The 15628-nt window shown below is 38.8% G+C and overlaps 1 protein-coding gene across 1 annotated transcript; it reads left to right on the top strand.

Moving 5' to 3' along the window:
* Positions 1-3393: 3393 nt before the first annotated feature.
* LOC109060455 (bactericidal permeability-increasing protein) lies at positions 3394-15261 on the top strand. The gene is given in 17 exon segments (XM_042765947.1): positions 3394-3549; positions 4992-5097; positions 5563-5677; positions 6122-6253; positions 6365-6520; positions 7617-7680; positions 7783-7843; positions 7971-8062; positions 8154-8330; positions 8837-8896; positions 14110-14277; positions 14389-14456; positions 14557-14584; positions 14586-14600; positions 14682-14745; positions 14837-14913; positions 15041-15261. Coding segments are annotated over 16 exon segments (1422 nt in total). The 5' UTR covers positions 3394-3549; positions 4992-4994; the 3' UTR covers positions 15083-15261.
* Positions 15262-15628: the final 367 nt, after the last annotated feature.

The following is a 15628-nucleotide window of genomic DNA, read 5'->3' as shown; positions in this document are numbered from 1 at the left end:
GTAAAATCGTCACTCATCTGTACACCAATAAGCTCATCTTAATCATAAACCAATAACTGCTGAGGTGGGCGGGGCGACACGCGTCGCTCCGCCCCAACGTGTCGCCCCGCCCCATCGTCCAGACTGCACTCTGGACTACTTGGGTCGAGGTGGTGGTTTGGCTTCTCTTTTTAAGGACGATTATAGATGCAGATTATTACCTGCTTACTGTTACGCTAGTTTTGAGCTCCAATTGCTAGTGGTTGACCTGAATTCACCTGTTTTATTTGCTGTCATTTATCGTTCACCAAAACCCAACAAAGATTTTATCTGTGAGTTTTCTGAGTTTTTGGCTGATGTCGTTCCTAAATTTGATAAGCTCCTGATCTGTGGGGACTTCAATATTCATGTCTGTTGCGCCTTAAATGCTTTTGCTAATGATTTTAAAAAATGTGTTAAACTCTTTTGGCCTTAACCAATGTGTAAACAGGCCAACACATAATCTAGGCCATACCTTGGATCTTATTATTTCTCTTGGTCTTTCAGTTTCAGTCACAGAAATATTAGAATCAGGTTTTTCAGATCACTTTCCCATTAAATTTGAGATCACTGTTCCACAACCTCCTAAACTTGTACTTTCAGTTTCTAAGCGTCGCTGTTTCACACCCTCTTCAGCTGGAGAGTTTGTTTCGATGTTCTTGGGCTCTCAGTTTTATGCCAAAAATGGTATGGTTCAGTGTTTCCCACAGCCTTAAACTCTATTTGTGGCGGCACTCCCCCGCCCCCATATATACATATATATGCAAATTCATTTTTTCTGCCAGCAGGAGGCACTTTAAGAGCGGGAGAGATACAGGATTCTCCGGTAACGGCTGCGAAGCAGTGCTGAGCTCACAAACGCTGCCTTATCAAGCATTATATGCAAAATGAAATAAAAATGAAATCGAAATTTTTCTAAATACAGTCGGTTTCCTTTTGAAATACAGTGATATAAAAACACCCGCATTGGTTTTTGATTTTGAAACGTGGAGTGCTCATGTTTATTCAATGAAGTCAAAGCCTTTTGGAAAATCTATTTGTGGCGGTCAGTTTTGATATTGTGGCGGCCCGCCACAAATAAATCAATGTGTGGGAAACCCTGTGGTTCTTCCATTGTCCTCAGACAACATTCTTTCTGCTTTCTATTCAGAAATTGTAGAAATTCTAGACACAGTTGCCCCTTACCGGCTTAAGTCTATTAAACCTAAACCGGACCCCTGTTTAAATGACAACACAAGAGCCAGAAGGCAACATTGCAGACAAGCTGGAAGGAAGTGGAAGAAGGACAAATTGCAAGTTTCTCTGGGAATGTTAAGGAATAGTCTTGTAGAGTATCAGAGGGCAGTAAAGGTGGCAAAGATGGATTATCTCTCATCTGTCATAGTTAACAGCTCTCATGTACCTGAGGTCTTATTTAACACTATAAGCTCTGTTTTAAATCCACGTAAGTAAGCTTTGACAGAGGCTTCAACTAGTATGTGTGAGAAGTTTTTATGTTACTTTATTGATAAAGTAGCTTCAGTTAGGCAAAATGCCAGTGTTGATCTTAGTGAGTTTGTACCTGCTGATCCTTTTTACTCCGCTGTCTTTGGGGAATTTAAACCTCTCTCTTCTTTAGGGAATTTTGGGGAATTTAAATCTCTTTGTCGTTGCTCTCTCAGGTTGTACACCACATGAAACCTACCAATTGTAGTTTAGATATTGTTCCTGCTTGGATGCTCAAGGAAGTTTTTAGTACTCTTGGGCTGAGTTTTACTCACGTTTTTAAATTTTTGTCTCAGTTCTGGCTCATTCCCGGATGCATTTAAACATGCCATCGTCAGACCCCTGCTTAAAAAACCGAATCTTGATCCTAATGTTTTGTCGAATTTTAGACCAGTCTCACATCTGTCTTTCATTTCGAAGGTGTTATAAAAGCTTGTTTTTAATCAGTTACAAGCTTTTCTAAAACATAATTCTGTGTTTGAGAAGTTTCAATCTGGTTTTAGATCACGTCAAAGCACCGAATCGGCACTGTTAAGGGTTCAAAATGATATAGCACTATCTGTAGATTCAGGGGATCCTATTGTATTAGTGCTCCTGGATTTAACAGCAGCATTTGATACAAACAAACTGTAAGGAATTTGGGTGTGACTTTCGATTGCGGCATGAAATTTGATACACAGATTAGCAATGTGGTAAAAATTAGCTTCTTCCAACTTTGTCTGTTGAGTAAAGTTAAGCCTTTTCTTACAAGGCACGATTTGGAAAAAGCTTTACATGCCTTTATTAGTTCAAGGCTTGATTATTGTAATGCTCTTTATGTCGGTCTGAGTCAAACATCTCTTTCCCGTTTGCAACTTGTACAAAATGCTGCTGCTCGCTTTTTAACCAGTACATCTAGAAGAGCACACATTACTCCGGTTCTAGCTACTCTCCACTGGCTTCCAGTGCATTTTAGGATTGATTTTAAGATTTTATTGTTTGTTTTTAAAGCTCTGAATGGGCTAGCACCTGAGTACCTGTCTGAGCTTTTAACTCTGGGTGGACAAAATCGGCGGTTGCGGTCTTCTGCTCAACGCACTTTACAGGTCCCAAAGTCGAAGCATAAACAGTGAGGTGATAGGGCCTTTGCTGTTGCTGGCCCTAAGCTTTGGAACAAGCTCCCCCCTGACATGCGTACTGAAACAGACGTTGTATTTTTTAAAGCCAAACTTAAAACTTATTTGTTTAAATTGGCATTTGATACGCAGTAGCGGTGTTTTATGGTTTATAATTCTGTTTTCCTTTACTTTTATTTGAATATTGTGTTTTGAATGATGTGTTATTTGTATCTGATGTGAAGCACTTTGGACACCTTGTGGCTGCTGTAAAGGGCTATAGAAATAAAGTTTGATTGATTGATTGAAGTTTTATCATAGGTAGAATGCAAAATGTTTCAATTCAAGCATTTCAGTCAAATGTAATTTATGCAATATTTCAAACCATTAAAACAAATCACACCATGGCAACAGTTTAAAAGAAACCCAATTCCATCGAAAAATACAACAATAACATACTTGTCTATATACTCTCAACGTACATCAGTTCCACAAAAGAGTCACCATCTAGACTCAACAAATAGTCATAGAACACTTTCCAGATGGACTAGAATTCATGAAGTTTGTTTTTCAAAAAATAGGTATTTTTTTCTAAGGCAAGGCATGAGATCATGCCCTTTATCCATTGAGACACACCAGGACTTTCTTTAACTCTGAATATTCATTCATTTTATATTATTTATTCAGAAAATGAAAAGAATGCAAAAATTAACAAACCATAATTTCTGAATAATAATGTTAATTGATGAAGGGTCTGTCTCCTCAGGTTGTGTATGGTCACTAGTGCACGTCACTGTTTAAGTGAATTTGAGGAGTCTCTTCCTGTTGATTTGAATTAGTGTTGAATGGCTCTCTTCCAGTTTCACTCAGTGCTGCTGCCAGCTAGCGAGCAGACATTTCATGCATCCAGACAGGAAGAGACCAAGCATATAGCACTTCACAACAGTTTAAGGTCAGTGCACATATATATTTATATTTATTTATAATTATCTGAACAACACCAGCCTACATAATTTCATGTGTGAAATGTATTATTCTTTTTTTTTGATCTGCTCAGATCAGATCTGTAATGATAATGAAAGTGTTTTCTACAGATTGTGTAATTTATGTGCTTGTGTTTATGGCTCTGCATAAGAGATCTGTGTTAACCAATATTCATTTTGTGTATATATCATGTATTGTGTTACACATATGGTTCATTTTGATACATAAAATATGGGTGTAAAATGTCCAAACATTGTAAAAGATGAAAAAGATGAAAAAAAAAAAAACGTTCATACTTTATACTTTTTCTATAGCAGGAAGTAAGCCCAAGTCACATGACACATTCCTGCAAAGTATCTGATCTGCATTTTTTAAATTCTAACTTGCCTTAATTCAGTGTAAGCATCAACTTGTTCACAGTCATGTGGCTTTATCTGACTGCAAGACAAAGGTCTCTTTCAGGGCAACATAACATTGCTTGTTTCAGCCATTTCCTTTTTCTCCAGCAAAAGCAGAGAGCCTGTAGATGCTGTCAGATGATAGGGTATTATGTGGTCACTTAATATCTTATGTAATGTACATATATGGGAGCTTACTGTAATTAAGTTAAGAAAAGCTAACTTTGGCTGTATGATATAGCTTTTATATGTCAGATTCACAGATTCACAACTAGCATGTTAAGCATGTAGACACTTTTACACCCAATCTAGGGAAGAAGCGCAACATGAAAGGACTTGCATGGACAAAAGATTTGAAACAACAAGTTTATTGGGAGTTTAAGTTCAGGAGCTGACAAGGACAAAATAACAAACAAAACGTTATTAGTTTTTAAACCTCTATCTTACCTAACCAAAAAAAAAAAAAAGTACAGTTCACTGCCCTAACTACCTAGGCTGAAAACAGATCAAAAAGGTTTACAAACAGAAAAGTCATCAGACTCCTTACTATCCCAATTTGAGTATTTTTAATTAACTTTTTAAAGTCAAGTTTTGGGAAGCTGTGTTGAACGAAAGAGGTTATTTATTTTCACTTGGGAAAAGTCAATTATTAAAGTATTATTATTAAAGTAACAAACCGTATATACTGTATAAATACTTTGATGAAGACATAGAAACCAGAAATGATTTTAAAAATAATATTTTCTTTTTAATCAATTCATTTGCCAGTTTCAAGTTTGTTTACTAGGGAGATGTCACAAGTGTAGGCACAATAAATAAATAAAAGCTGATTGCTGATTTTTGAAGTGCTGATTTGGTTAGACAGGACAGGAGCTGATAATGCAGTTGTATTAACGGTGTCACGGTGTTTAAAATAGAAACAACTGGATTAGACTGGAGGCGATTACATGGATCTTCTATTCTGACAGTTGAAAACACTTATTCTTATGCCCATGATGTGTGTCTCTCATAGGCGATGTTCCTCTGGTGTGTTCTGGTTCTTTTGAACCTGGTTTCTGTCGCTACAGGCACCAATGCGGGAGTTAAAGTCAGACTAACTCAGAAGGGCCTTGAGTACGGTAAGCAAAACAATATTTCTTGTAACCCTTTGGAATTAAAAATAAATAAAGAAAATAAAATCTGTAATTTATCTGATGTTATGGAACAAAAACGAGTTACCATATGGTTCAAAAACTCTGGGTGAAAAACACTGAATGGACATGTAGATCATGTGTATGTACAGAGTTTGGCCTTCTTTCTTTATCTCTCGTGCCTTAATAAAGATATCAGGGTGGATAGGTCAGAAGCCTGTCTCAAAAAACAAGTTGAAAGAACTTTATTAAACTTTTTGATTAACTTTTAGGTAATCAGTTTATGCATGTGACAGTGTGAATGCATTAATATGGGTATGAACTTTGGGGTGAAAAATCATAAGATCGAAAAAAAATTGCTACAGGTAGCAACTTAAACCTGCATTGTGAGACAGATCTCAGGACACTCATTCTGAGGTACAGCTTCTAAATGTTGCTTTGTTTTGATTGCAGGTCGACAGATTGGAATTGCCTCAATCCAGCAGAAACTCAGAACTATTAAAGTGCCGGATATAAGTGGCACAGAAAAGGTGGATCCTATTGGAAAAGTCCAATATAGTTTTACAGGGTGAGATCAATGTCACTTTTAATTCATGGTCCTATAAGTAAAGGTTAAACTTAGTTGACACATTCAAAATGACCTTTGAGTAATTCTTTGAAACACATGATTTCCATTTGATTTGTATACTCCACATGATTTTAAGTGTTTTTTCAGTGTTGACATTTTAGGATTGTTTTATACTGATTTACACTGACAAATAAAACAAATATGATGGAGTGATAAAAGAGATATTTACTTGGCCTTGCAAAATTACTAAAAAAAATACATGATGCCACTTTGACAGGATTATTTGGTGAATAGTACACATTATTGTCTACATTTTCTAATGAAACAAAGTGTTGAACATATGAGGTTGGAAAGGCACTGAAAAAAAGGAGGGATGAGTTATTGGATTGTGGGGAATATGCTTATAATAGCATATAGCAAAAGCTTCTCTGATATACCTATTAGGATGCAGATTGTAAACCTGGGACTTCCCAAGTCAGCACTGGTGTTAGTTCCTGACACTGGAGTAATGCTCTCAATTGGCAATGCCTACATCAATCTGCATGGAAACTGGAGAGTCAAATACCTCAGGATCATGTAAGTTGAGTGTCTACATTGCTAATTCACACTAAGCTAAATGAACTAATTAAATTCAGGAATAATGTAAATGATGCTACAGTATATAATATCTGATCTCTTTGTACACAGAAAAGACAGTGGATCATTTGATCTGGCTGTGAGTGAACTGACCATTAGCACCACTGTTGCAGTCATGAGTGATGACACTGGCCGCCCAACAGTCAGCATGACCAACTGTGCAGCAACTGTGGGAAGTGTCAATGTCAAATTTCATGGTGGGGCCAGGTGAGGTAACACTGTTCAACTAACACAATGCAGTCAAGTCAAAGTTCATTGCTAAAGTCAATGTTGAATGCTAAATACAATGTATTATTATGTCACAATTCAAATAAATTGGAAATACAGTTGCAATACTTTCAAATGTTTAATGCGGAAGAAGCCATTCCACAAATTAGCTATGGTGTACAAATATTCTTCTCAACAAATATTATGTAACATTTAAAAAGAGGAAGATCTCTGAGGAAGTGCAATCCTTGGCTGTTTTTTAACTGATGGAAGTGAAAATAGCGAGACAATGGCAGGACATAGGAGTCTAAATATATACTCTTATAAGTATCAGAAATGTTTGTTCACCTCAAGCAGTTAAGTAGGGGTTAGTTTTGGATGACATGTTAGTTTGTATTTATACAACAGATTTGAAAAAACTTTTTAAAATGTTCCAGTAACTCTTGTCATATGGTTGTATGCCTGAGAATGGGAGACAGTAGTTTGTAACTTTTAAATGCGAGTAAGAGTTAACTTCTTATAAGAGGACATTTGATAAAAAATTAATTTATCTCTTGGATTAAACATTTCTAAAAGTTGAATATTAGTTAATGTAAATATTAGGGCTGTCAAATGATTAATCACGATTAATCACATCCAAAATAAAAGTTTTGTTTACATAATATATGTGTGTATACTGTGTATATTTATTATGTATATATAAATACACACACATGTATGTATATATTTAAGAAGAATATGTAATGTTTATATATTAAATATATTTATATATAATATAAAATATAAGAATATAAATATATAAATGTATATACATGTAAATATTTTCTAAATATATAATTTATGTGTGTGTATTTATATATACATAATAAGTATACCCTGTACACATACATATATTATGTAAACAAGACTTTTATTTTGGATGTGATTAATCGTGATTAATCATTTGACAGCCCTAAAAAAAATAATATGTAAAATGTCAAGAATCCATGATATTATTTGACCAAAAAATTAAACAATTAAAACCAGTTTATACCTAACGACTGTGTTAGAACAAACATATCATTTTTTGCACTTTTTTTTCCTGTATCCATGACAGCTGGTTATATAACCTCTTCAGTTCCTTCATTAATAAGGCTTTACGCAATGCTTTGCAGAAACAGGTAAGGAATTTAGGCTGTAAATGCCCTCTTTAATAACAACTAAAACTGAGATGTAGTGTAAGACATACCGGAGTTTAACATTCAATCTATCTGCTGTTTCAGATCTGCCCTTTGGTGGCTGATTCCATTGCTGACATAAACCCCCACCTGAAAACATTAAATGGTGATATGATAAATTATTATTAATCAATTATTGACATTTCAGACGATATGAAAACCAGCATACAATTCCATTCAATAAGGTTTTTAGTACATACAAAAAAAAGACATTTCTGTTGTTGACTCTCCAGTTTTAGCCAAAGTAGATCAATATGCTGAAATTGAATACTCCATGGTGGGGTCTCCTGTCATTTCTAATACTTCCATTGACTTGGGTTTAAAGGTAATCTTAAGCACTACCATGTGTGATTTTTTTTTTTTTTTAAATGCATGACAAAATAACTGAATTTAGATTTTTTTTTCACACTTAATAGGGTGAATTCTACAACATTGGACAACACAAGGAACCCCCCTTTTCCCCAACACCTTTCTCATTGCCATCTCAGGACACAGATATGCTGTACATCGGAGTATCTGCCTTTACCATCAACTCAGCAGGCTTTGTGTATAACAGAGCTGGTGCCCTTCACCTCTACATCACTGATGACATGGTGAGAGGAATGAAATGTGAAGAGTCACTCAAATCTGAAAGTTCAATAGATGTGCCATAGCTGTCTTTTTGAAAGATTGTCTTGTCCATTTACCATGGGAAGATTTCTGCTCAAAAAATGTGTAATTAATTTCCAGCAGGGCTACTACATCTTTTCTGTCATCACCGACCCCCATACTTGGCGATCACAACACAGGGTCTGGCAGCAATGTCTTCCCCCAGATGTGACCACCCTGTTAGAATTTTCTCTTGACAAACTACCTTCTTGCATGGTCCACCTTGGTGCAGGTGCTGGTTCTGTCAAAAAGAGGCATTATAAACCTTTTAAGAATTTTAACAGCATCATCAGGGATTTCCTTGTACTATATTCAGAACCTGAAGAATTCCATTATATACAGTATATATAAAACGGTGATGACAGAACTTGAATGGGCAGAACTATGATCTGCTGGTTTGTTCTTCATAGCTGAGAGTAGCTACCTTTAAAATTTAAGTTTCTTTTTTCAGATTCCCTCTGGCTCTCCAATTCGTCTGAACACAAAGACATTTGGAGCATTCATTCCTCAAGTATGAAAATAAATATACATGTTCAGTCAGTAAATTTAAAACACATGCACACACACAAACTGATATTCCTATAATTATGGGGACTGTACATAGGCCTAATGGTTCCCTTTCGAAAGGGAACGCCACGCTGTGTCCTCTAGAGGGCGCTATGGGAACGCCTTAAGCGTGACCAGTGTCTAAAGCATGAATGAAAAAACGACAATGAACTTGACATTGGCAGGCAGAAGCCTATGACGTAAGCGTATGAGCAACTGTGGGTATAAAAGGACACCTGTAGATTATGTCATCCTTTTTTGTCTTCAAGCCTTGTGTACGAAGCACATGCGTTTGACTCACGAGAGAGAAGGATGCACTCACTGTTTGCATTTGCGGAACTACTAGAGCAGAGGTGTGTACTCAAGTTTTTGCCAAGTGTTTGCACGAGTGTGTTCGCCTCTCGGGGAGTCGAACAAGCTTAATGCGATGCATTCGCAGCGGTTTCTGTTCTTGCCTGATTCTTGAGGGAATTTAGTGTTTGAACAGCGTGTGTTCGGCTCTTGAAGGAGATCGAAGCCACGCTGCGAGATGCAATTGCATTTAGAATGCCTGTATGCCTGATTCTCTTTAGGATTTAGCGCCTCTCACCCGCGTTTCGGGTCTCACGGCTGCCGAGGCAGTTAATCAGGCCAATTGCGGGGATTGTAGGTGGGGCATGGAAGGAATTTGACGAGGAGGGCTTTCGCTTCCAGAATTCCTTTTTGTTTCTTTTTAGTTTACAGAATACTATGTATAATGTGGGATATCTACATTATTGGTGAAGGAGGCTCCTGACTTGGTGTAATAGCAAGTTTTTCAGTTGTTAGGCTATTTTTAAGAGAAAAACATGAGCCTCCTCATCCTCTCAGCCCAGGTATGTGTATTTAGGTTAGCATGGTTAAAAGAAAGCTGCTATGCTGAGCACTCTGCTCCCTCGTATTTTTGTGTTGCAGATATTACAGGTTGTGAGGCTCTCGATGAGCCTCCCTGATCAGCTGGTCGCTATGCTGAGATCACAGTTCCTAGTACTCTCTCAACAGAGCTCTGTGGCTGTTAGGTTGTTAGGCTCTTGTGGGCCTCCTTGATGAGTCGCTCTTCAGGTCGAGCTCTCGATTACTCCCCTCACCTGAGAGCCTTTGTACTGATTTTGACACTTAGGAACATGGTAGTACTCCTAGCTTAATACTCTAGCTTTGGAGTTGTTCTGCAGTGTACTCTGCTCCCTAGAGCTCCACTTAGACAATACTATTAGTATATAGGCTCTATCGTGAGCCTCACTAACTGTGTCTAGCATTAAGTGTAGTCAGGTCTCCTCTCATTTTAGAGAGTCATTATGCTAAGACCTCCACTCTTAAGAGCTCCTCAACTAGGTTGAGTGTTGTTAGGCTTCCTCTCGCTAAAGGGTCATTCTACACTTAGACAGCTCCACTTAGACAGTACTATTGGTATGTAGGCTCCTTTTTTGTGAGCCGCGCTAACTGTCTTTAGCGCTGAGTGTTGTCAGGCCTCCTCTCACTCTAGAGAGTCGTCGTGCTGAGGTCTCCACTCTTAAGAGTTTCTCTAATAGGGTTGAGTGTTAGGCTTCCTCTCGTTTAAGAGAGTCATACTGCTGAAGCCTCCACTCTTCAGAGCTCTGTCATTGGCAGTGATACGAGTTTGTGGGCTCTTTCTTTGAGCCTTGCTAACTGCCACGGACATTGAATGTAGCTAGGTCTCCTCACGTTTTAGGGAGTCGTCATGCTGAGACCTCCACTCTTAAAAGCTCCCCTGCCAGGGTTGAGCATTGTTAGGTTTCCTCTTGTTTTAGAGAGTCGAAGCCTCCGCTCCCTAGAGCTCCACTTAGGCAGTAAAATGAGTGTAGGCTCATTCTATTTTGAGCCTCACTAACTGCCTGTGATGCTGAATGTGACTAGGTCTCCTCTCAGTTTAGAGAGTCGTTATGTTGAGGCCTCCACTCTTAAGAGCTCAAACTAGGGTTGAGTGTAGGTTTCCTCTCGTTTAGGAGAGTCATTCTGCTGAAGCCTGTGCTCTCCATAGCTCTGATTTTAGAGTACTATTGTTTTGTGGGCTCCTTTTTGTGAGCCTCGCTAACTGTCTCTAGTGCTGAGTGTGGTCAGGTCTCCTCTCATTCTAGAGAGTCGTCATGCTGAGGCCTCCAGTCTTAGGAGTTTTCTCTACAGGGCTGAGTGTTGTTAAGTTTCCTCTCGCTTAAGAGAGTCATCCTGCTGAAGCCTCCGCTTTTTAGAGCTCCGTTTTGATGGTAACAGGAGTTTGTAGGCTCTTTCTTTTTGAGCCTCACTAACTGCCTTTGACACTGAGTGTGGCTAGGTCTCCTCTTGGTTTAGAGAGTCTTTATGCTGAGGCCTCCATTCTTAAAAGCTCCCCTACCAGGGTCAAGCATAGTTAGGTATCCTCTCATTTCAGAGAGTCATCCTGCTGAAGCCTCTGCTTCCCAGAGCTTATTTGAGCTCACCTATCCTGTTCGGTTCAGTACCTCTGAGTATCTGTGAACTGATGCTGGGGAAGCTTTAAGTGCACACGCTAAGCATCTGTGAACTTTCTGAAATTCACATGGTGGTAGGGGTGCACATTGAACACTTTTCACACTTTCTAAAATCTACATAAGTGGTAAGTGTGCACAGTGAGCACTTTTGCACACATTCTAAAATCCATATAAGTGGTAAGTGAGCACACAAGACAATGCGCACTTTCTGAAATCCTGTATGGTTAGGGTTACACGTTTAGCTTCGTTCCCTTTCTCTGAGTTGGTTAGACCATGGTATCTTGGGCTCCAATCAACCAGTATGTCACTATTAACACACCTTGAAGCAAAGCTCCCCTCAGCATCGAGGGTTATTGTGAGCAGGGTGCTTCCTTTCAGGTGCTTGAGTTCTCTCCCCATTTGCTCCGTGGCTAATAGGGTTGAGTGTTGTTAGGCTTCCTCTCATTTAAGAGAGTCATCCTGCTGAAGCCTCCGCTCTTCAGAGCTCCGCTTAGGCAGTATTTTTGGTATGTAGGCTCCTTTTTGTGAGCCTCACTAACTCTCTCTAGTGCTGAGTGTAGTCAGGTCTCCTCTCGTTCCAGAGAGTCGTCATGCTGAGGCCTCCACTCTTAAGAGCTCCCCTGCCAGGGTTGAGCGTTGTTAGGTTTCCTCTCATTTTAGAGAGTCATCCTGCTTAATGCCTCCGCTCCCCAGAGCTCTGCCTAGGCAGTAATATGAGTGTAGGCTCTTCTATTTTGAGCCTCTCTAACTGCCTTTGAAGCTGAGTGTGGCTAGGTCTCCTCTTGTTTTAGAGTGTCGTTATGCTGAGGCCTCCACTCTTAAAAGCTCAAACTAGGATTGAGTGTGTTAGGTTTCCTCTCATTTAAGAGAGTCGTTCTGCTGAAGCCTCCGCTCTCCATAGCTCCGCTTGGACAGTACTATTGGTAGGTAGGCTCCTCTTTTTTTGTGAGCCTCGCTAACTGTCTTTAGCGCTGAGTGTAGTCAGGTCTCCTCTCGTTCTAGAGAGTTGTCATGCTGAGGCCTCCACTCTTAAGAGTTTCTCTTATAGGGTTGAGTGCCAGGCTTCCTCTCGTTTAAGAGAGTCAACATGCTGAAGCCTCCATTCTTCAGAGCTCCGTCATGGGCAGTGATATGAGTTTGTAGGCTCTTTCTTTGAGCCTCGCTAACTGCCTCTGGCGCTTTAGAGAGTTGTTATGCTGAGACCTCCACTCTTAAGAGCTCCCCTACCAGGGTTGAGCGTGGTAGGTTTCCTCTTATTTTAGAGAGTCATCCTGCTAAAGCCTCTGCTCCCCAGAGCTGATGCTTGGGAAATTACGTACACACGCTAAGTTGTGTATACTTTCTGAAATCCACATAGTGGTAAGTGTGCACGCTGAACACTTTCGCACTTTCTAAAATCCACATAAGTGGAAAGTGGGCACACTAGCACTTTTGCACACTTTCTAAAATCCACATAAGTGGTCAGTGTGCACGCAAGACTTTCAGTTTCTGGAATCCTGTACGGTAAGGGTTACGTGTATTAGGTTCGTTCCCTTTCTCTGAGTTGGTTAGACCCTGGTACCTTGGGCTCCACTCAACCAGTGTGTCTCTACTAACACACTTTTAAGCATTGCTCCCTTCAGCATTGAGGGTTATGGTGAGCGAGGTGCTTCCTTTTGAGACCTCCACTCTTAAGAGCTCCCCTACCAGGGCAAGTGTGTTAGGCTTCCTCTCCTTTTAGAGATTCATCCTGCTGAAGCCTCCGCTCCCCAGAGCTATGCTTAGGCAGTAAAGTGAGCTGTAGGCTCTTTCTATTTGAGCCTCACTATCTGCCTCTGGCATTCAGTGTAGCTAGGGTCTCCTCTCGGTTTAGAGAGTCATTATGCTGAGGCCTCCACTCTTAGAGCTCCAGGCTCTGGCGGGTGAGTTAGTCTATGATGATTGGAGCTTGAGCCTGCCGTAAAGCCTAGCGGTTTCGCTAGCAGGGATGCTGTTCCTTAAGTCTTGACTTGGGGAAACAGTTACCTGGGCACTCATCCCTCAGCATGGCGGCACTCATCCCTCAGCATGGTGGTGTATATTGGGATACACGTTCCGATAGTGCCCTCTAGAGGACGCAGCATGGAGTTCCCTTTCGAAAGGGAACGTCTCAGGTTACGCATGTAACCATGGTTGCCTGAGAATAGGGAACGAGACGCTGCGTCCCTGTGCCATGCTTCGGTATCATGCCTGTGTCTCCTCAGACAAAAAAAAAAGAGGATGACGTATTCTACAGGTGCCCTTTTATACCCACAGTCGCTCATTCGCTTACGTCATAGGCTTCTGCCTGTCAATGTCAAGTTCATTGTCGTTTTTTCATTCATGCTTCAGACACCAGTCACGCTGAAGGCGTTCCCATAGCGCCCTCTAGAAGATGCAGCATCTCGTTCTCTATTCTCAGGGAACCATGGTTATATGTATAACCTGAGACATTTTTATACAGTACACGCTGTATTTTCTATCCCCTTACCCTAACCCTCACACAATTTTCAAAAAATTAAAAATAAAAAAAATGCTGTGTGATTTATAATCTTGTTACCTCATGGGGACAAAAAAAAGTCCCCACAAGGTCAAAATTTACTGATATTACTGTCATTCTGGGAACATTTGATCCCCATAACGTTGGGAATACCAGGAACACACACACACAAATTGACTCTAAGATGACTCATTTCAGATTGAGAAAATGTATCCTGGTCTGATGATGAAGTTGTTGGTTGAGACAGTGAAGGAAGCCATCGTGACATTTGAACCGAACAACATGCCTGTTCAGGCCAGCAGTACAGTGACCGCTTATGCAATCCAGCCCAACAGCACACTATCTCCGCTCTTTGTCCTCAATCTGGTGAGTCACACCAGGAGGAGGTATACCAAAAATTAATTTCAATGAGGTAATTGAGTTTTTTTTTTTTTTTTTTTTTTTATGGATTTATTGGATTTTCCCTTCAACCAACAGGAGGTCAGTGTCAGTACTCACATATATGTGACTGAGCTCAAACTGGCAGGAAATGTGACCCTTAACAAGTGAGTTTTGGAGCCATAATTGCAGTCTATAAATATACAGCTGGATATTTTATGTTCTTAAATGATTAAAAAAAGATACAAACTATAATTCTCTTGACAGGATTAATATGAGCTTAGCAAAAAGCTATGGTGGGACCATTCCAGGTAAGAAAAAACTAGGAAATCTGTTTAAAACTGATCTGAAAGCAATAATTCAGAATCTCATCATAAAATTTAAATCAACAGGTGACATCCCTTGACAATATTTTCACAATAGTCTTGAAGTTTGCTGTCATTCCCAAGGTTAATGGTAAGAGTTTTTATTATTATTATTTATTGTTGGCATTTTAAGTGAAAAACTTCAAGTTCATTTTTATTGGTTTTTTTTTTTTCCTTTTCAGCACGTTTACAGGAAGGTTATCCACTTCCTGCCATTGGAAAGATGCAGCTTGTAAACAGTCAACTCAAGGTTCTGAAGGTAAGCTTGTATATATATTATTGTGATGCTTTTTTTATATAGAGACTATGTTGTCATAATTAATTAATAATAATAATAATAATAATAATAATAATAATTTTATTTTCCTTTTTTTTGTATCCCACAGGACTACTTGTTGATTGGAACAGATGTTCAATTCACAGGATAAACCTCACCTGAATTAGCGAAGAAAAATGAATGAATGAATTAATTAATTAATTAAGATAGATTTACTTCTGGAGATGGTTTTTAAAGGTGATTTTTAAAATAAATCATTTACATTTTTAACTTTGCATTACATACATGTTTTGAATAAATAAACTTGGGGACACTTCCCCCACAAAGCTGTGTTTGGGTTGGGCCTCGCTATAAACTTTTATTAGGTTTTATAATTTAGAGGTAGATTTGACTTCACAAAACATTCTTAAGAAGAAATTTCTTCTTAAATGACGTTTTTCTTCTTATTTATAAACTTTAGAAAAAAAAATAAGATATATTTGTATTCCCAAACATCCATCTTAAGGAATTCTTATCTTTGTTTTTAAGACAAAATCTAAGAAGAATTCAAATTCTTGAAAACAAAACTTCAGAATCTTCTTAAAAATCATTGTAAATAACTTCTTTAGGACATCCCCAAACTTGTCTTAGATCCCAAAGAGTAAGAATTATTGAATGAATTTATTGTGTTATTTCAAATATTTAAGCATTACAACAA

The sequence above is a fragment of the Cyprinus carpio genome, chromosome A11 (genome assembly GCF_018340385.1).
Source record: "Cyprinus carpio isolate SPL01 chromosome A11, ASM1834038v1, whole genome shotgun sequence".
NCBI lineage: Eukaryota > Metazoa > Chordata > Actinopteri > Cypriniformes > Cyprinidae > Cyprinus > Cyprinus carpio.
Note: the sequence above shows the minus strand (reverse complement) of the source record. Positions and strands in the feature narration are given on the sequence as shown.